This window comes from Engraulis encrasicolus, chromosome 7 (assembly GCF_034702125.1).
Source record: "Engraulis encrasicolus isolate BLACKSEA-1 chromosome 7, IST_EnEncr_1.0, whole genome shotgun sequence".
Lineage (NCBI taxonomy): Eukaryota > Metazoa > Chordata > Actinopteri > Clupeiformes > Engraulidae > Engraulis > Engraulis encrasicolus.
Window position 1 is genome coordinate 44,508,580 of NC_085863.1, and position 4,500 is coordinate 44,513,079.

Genomic DNA, 4,500 nt, shown 5'->3' on the forward strand with positions numbered 1-4,500 from the left:
CGGTCAGCTCGCTCCCACTAGCCATATCGATCCCATCTATTTAGTAAGCTACTCAAAGACTTTCAAAGCTCCCAAATGTCTCGTTTTTAATGACATGTGTCTTATTAGAAATTGGGGCAGCAATTTCATTCTACACCTACAGTAGTGGTCTGATAATAGCGTGTGACTATGGTTCTGTAAAATGCTCAACTTAGCTTACCGAGCAAGTTTAAAACATCGAATGATCAAATGGTAATGTGTTGAGATCTATTTGTGTCCGATACGTTCATGGTGTATTATTACATCAATCCATGTCAGCCACGAAATGTATTATCATCCAGGCTTTTTAAATTAAGTAAACACTTTCGTGCTGTACGTAGCACGGACGGACACCATGCTTCTTCTTAGAAAGTTTCCTGTTTACTAGGTAGCCCGGCCCCCCTCGCGATTTGATTGGCCCTGTCATCGGATAACTTTCAGCCTCGCAAAACGACCGGGGTCCGCTAGACTGCCCCCGGGAGCAAATTCAATTTGCGGTCGCTAGGGGCGTCTAGATTTCTAAGCTAGTGTCGCGCTCTTCCTTGAGTTAAATGAAGACTGGAGTACCTTGAAAAGCTGCACCTGCTAAAAAAGACACATTCGAGGTGTGCGGGCTCTCATCAAGAATTTCCAGAAATAGACATTTTTCAGCTGCAAAAATGACTGTACTTAGGCCATAGAAAATATTAGTTTATTACTTAGAAAACTTTCATGAAAAGATCAAATTTGGCAATCAGTGTTGCCAATTTAGCGACTTTGTCGCTAGATTTAGCGACTTTTGGCCACCTCTGGCGACAAAAAAAATCATCTAGCGACTTAGCGACTTTTCAGGCTCAATCTGGCCGAATCTAGCGACTATTTCGCTTGTCTTGTGAGAGGCAAATCAGTGTCCCTCCCCACGACACCACACAATGCATTTCCAGTGGCGGGTAGAGACAGACGTGACACGTGATGCACCAGTGTGGCAGCTTTTGTGATACGCACAGGAATTCTCATGCACGCACATCTGCTTGTATGAGACTACGGCAAGCGATATGGGACAAAGATATGGCAGGAACCGAATGTCAACATAAACCGAGATTACACAATCTTCGATAGGGTCACCAAATGTTTTGGGACTGTCATTTATGTTATGCCTACACTTTGGAATTAGATCAGAGTCTTGTTGTTACACAGGTATATTTGATTACCTAAACTGTACCCTGTACTTAACTTTACTCGGTCTACCCTACAAGCATATGACAAATTTAAATGAGCACTAGCAGGCTGGCCGCACCGACCGCAGTGAATCTCGGGCACATGGCGACAAAAAACTCATCTAGCGCCTTTAGCGACTTTTTGGTGCATGTGGCGACTTTTTAAAACGTGCATTTTCAGTTACAAATGAATCGTTTTTCCACATAATTCTGACTCTGCGCCGCCGTCAGAAGCGTTTACCACGGTTAAGCGGGGCTGCAGATAAGCTCTGATCTCCAAAAAGTAGCTAGCACCGCCCATTTGTACTGTGGACGAAGGCATGTGGGCACGTTTTCTGTAGATCAGCGCGCCGTGCGTGACATTGTGACGTCATACGTAACGTCATGACGTCATCTAGCGACTTCTAGCGACTTTTCAGCAAGCCCATATCGACTTTGGCTGATTTTCTTTTGGCAACACAGTTGGCAATAGGCAACCCAGTGTAAATGAGCAGCATAGTTGCAGTACCTTTTTTGACCATTTCCTGCACAGTGTAGGTGCTGGGGCCAGAGCCATGTTGTTTGCTGGTGGTCCTGCGATATGTCTGTCAAGGTGACGGCATGGCCATCCGAATTAACTCTCTCCACCCGTTTTCATTAGTTACTGTAACAATTACAAGTCACAAGTTAAAGCAGTGGTTCCCAAACTGGGGCTCGGTACTGGGGTCATTACAGGAGGGTTATTGAGAGAAGGGACTGTTTGCATAAAACCTTGAATATTTTCCTTTATATAATATAACAATTTCATGAATTGGTTAGTATCAATATCCATTTGTATGTTAATAAAGGTATTTACTTTCCTGTGAATTTCAAATTAAAATTCAGCAATATTAAGAGACAAAAAACTTTGGAAAGTTAGGACATTTAAAGGGGGTGGGTCGAGGAAATAATCTTAGGTCCAATGGTGAGTCCAAGCAGAAAAAGTCTGGGAACCACTTAGTTACAGTAATATAATTAACTACTTTTTTATACATTTTTAATTTATATTCCATTCACAAATCTGAAATCTGAATCCGTTTCTGCAATTACAGTTCTTAATGCATGTTACATATAATGTCTGCCCACTGCTTTAGGTGGAGGATGACTGGATTCAGGATGAAGGGCAGCAGGGAGTTCTGCTGGAGCAGATGGTGGGCGTCACCGTGTCTGTGCTGAGAGGACGTGGCAGTACACACAACGAGAGTGGTGTCGGGCTGGTGTCAGACAGTGCTGAAGGTAAGGATGTGTTAGTGTTTCATTTTAATGAGACAAATTGGACAAGTGCAAATTATGAGACATTTTTGTATAATCTTAGTGTGTGTGTTTTTTTTCCCCAGTGACTCAAGTCACTAATTTTAGAAAGGACAAAGAAGAGATAAATAAATCTATTGAAAATTTTATGTATCGTGGTGCCTTTCTCGGCTATGATAAAGAAACACCAGATTTAACAAAAATGACAGGTATGCACTATCCTAATTGACATTTGCATATCTTTACATCATATCTATAAAACCAGGTAATAATTTTAGTTTTTGTTTGTTATTTCAGAAAATGTGACAATTTACTACTACGACGAACAGAACGACAACGACAAAGAAACCAACCACAATGGAACAGATTCGGGTTATATGGGACTGCCGGTTGTCTTGAATTTCACAGCAACTTCAAAGTTCCTAAAGTGTTCTGGTACTCAAACTGATGTAACGTTGAGAGTTGAGGTAGGTCATTATGAGCAAAAAATCAAATAATGACAAAATGACAAAACGTTACTATTGCAATTACATGCATAATTGTAATACAGCTCCATTACATTTTCCCCTTCCACAACCAGGAATGTGATAAGGAAGACCTGAAGGATATCTATCATGGAACAGAGCTCATGTCATATTTATTCTACATGAAGGCAAAGGCAAGTACCGAGCGTACTTTTGAATCAGCAAGGTTTAAAGGTTGGTTTGTGCACACTGTCTCACCAGACAAGGTGAATGCAACACAGACACAAGCACCAGATGATACATTGTGCTTTCTTATCCGTTCCATTTAAACTGCAGTGTTTCCCACACATTAAGGAAACTATTATTTTATTTTTTTAAACGATGTCCGTTTTCTATTAAACGATTTGAAAAACGATTTTCCTCCTGGAGTAAATACATCCTATAGAGAAAACCATGAGTGTGTGAAAGACAGAGGGATCAAAAGCCTAGTCAAGTTGTTGTAGTTAACTCAGGTTTGGGAGCAATAAAAAACCTTGAGAGAAGGGACAGTTGGGATGACTTTACTGACACTCTCCCCAGGCTTTGTTTTACAGTTGTATGATAATGAGTTAGGCAACTGGCCTTCATTGACACAGCAGAGGAGATATCGGGCTGCATATAGAAATTAATGTGTAATGAATGTGTATAGACATAAATGTGTAATATGTTGTTCAGCCTTTTTACCCTTTTATGGGGGGAATTTTGAAAAACTGGCCCTGTGACCAGCACCCCTCATGTAGAATGTGTACGCCTATGTGTGTTGGGGAAAAGGTATAGATTACTCTCTTAGACCATTTTTGTCTGTGTGTTAACAATTTCACAGTGCTCCTAAATTCTTATCTGTGCTCCTATTTAAAAAAAAAAAAACTTTCGATAGATCCCTGCATGAGGGACGAATGAAAAGTGTGTTGCAAACAGAAATGATTCACTGTACTGCATGTTTTATATAAATGACAATGTAGGCCTACCACTTTACATGTCATGGGTGGAATCTTATGTAATTTCTCAAAACATAAATGGCTGAAATGTAGGCCTATAGTATCTCGATGCGCCAATGTCTTACTTTACCCATTGTTTTGCCATTTCACATTTACGCCGCGTTAATCCCCCTGCCCATTGGTCCGCGTGAATTCCCCCCCCAACAAAAAAATCCCTGCTGCCCCCATAGTTTACCAAAATTCTGTTGGTAACACAGAAATTAGAACAAGTTAGTAAGTAGATGTTGGGAATGGTGTTAATATCAGAAGAGGGAAATAACGTGCGTACTGGACTGAAGTGTTGGAATACTGTACTTTTCAACGGGACTGTTTAAACCAGGCCCGTCACTAGGTTTGAGAGACAGGGGGTGCTTAGCCCCAGAAGAATTAATTTTTTTTCAGCTCACCTGCTAAGGTTTTGTCTATGAATTCATTATTTTAAGAGCAAAGAAATCCCGCACTGTCCATTCCACCAACAAACTTTAATACATTGTTTCGGTCATCCGACCTTCTTCATGTTGTACTAAAGTTTGTTGG

At 40.8% G+C, this 4,500-nt stretch overlaps 1 protein-coding gene across 1 annotated transcript; it reads left to right on the plus strand.

Moving 5' to 3' along the window:
• The first annotated feature begins 2,184 nt into the window (after window positions 1-2,184).
• Window positions 2,185-3,283, plus strand: si:ch73-226l13.2 (uncharacterized protein LOC100150092 homolog). The gene is made up of 5 exons (XM_063202588.1): window positions 2,185-2,198; window positions 2,327-2,468; window positions 2,570-2,692; window positions 2,781-2,950; window positions 3,064-3,283. The coding sequence occupies exons 2-5, from the start codon at window positions 2,381-2,383 to the stop codon at window positions 3,274-3,276; spliced, it is 594 nt and encodes a 197-aa protein (XP_063058658.1). The 5' UTR covers window positions 2,185-2,198; window positions 2,327-2,380; the 3' UTR covers window positions 3,277-3,283.
• Window positions 3,284-4,500: the final 1,217 nt, after the last annotated feature.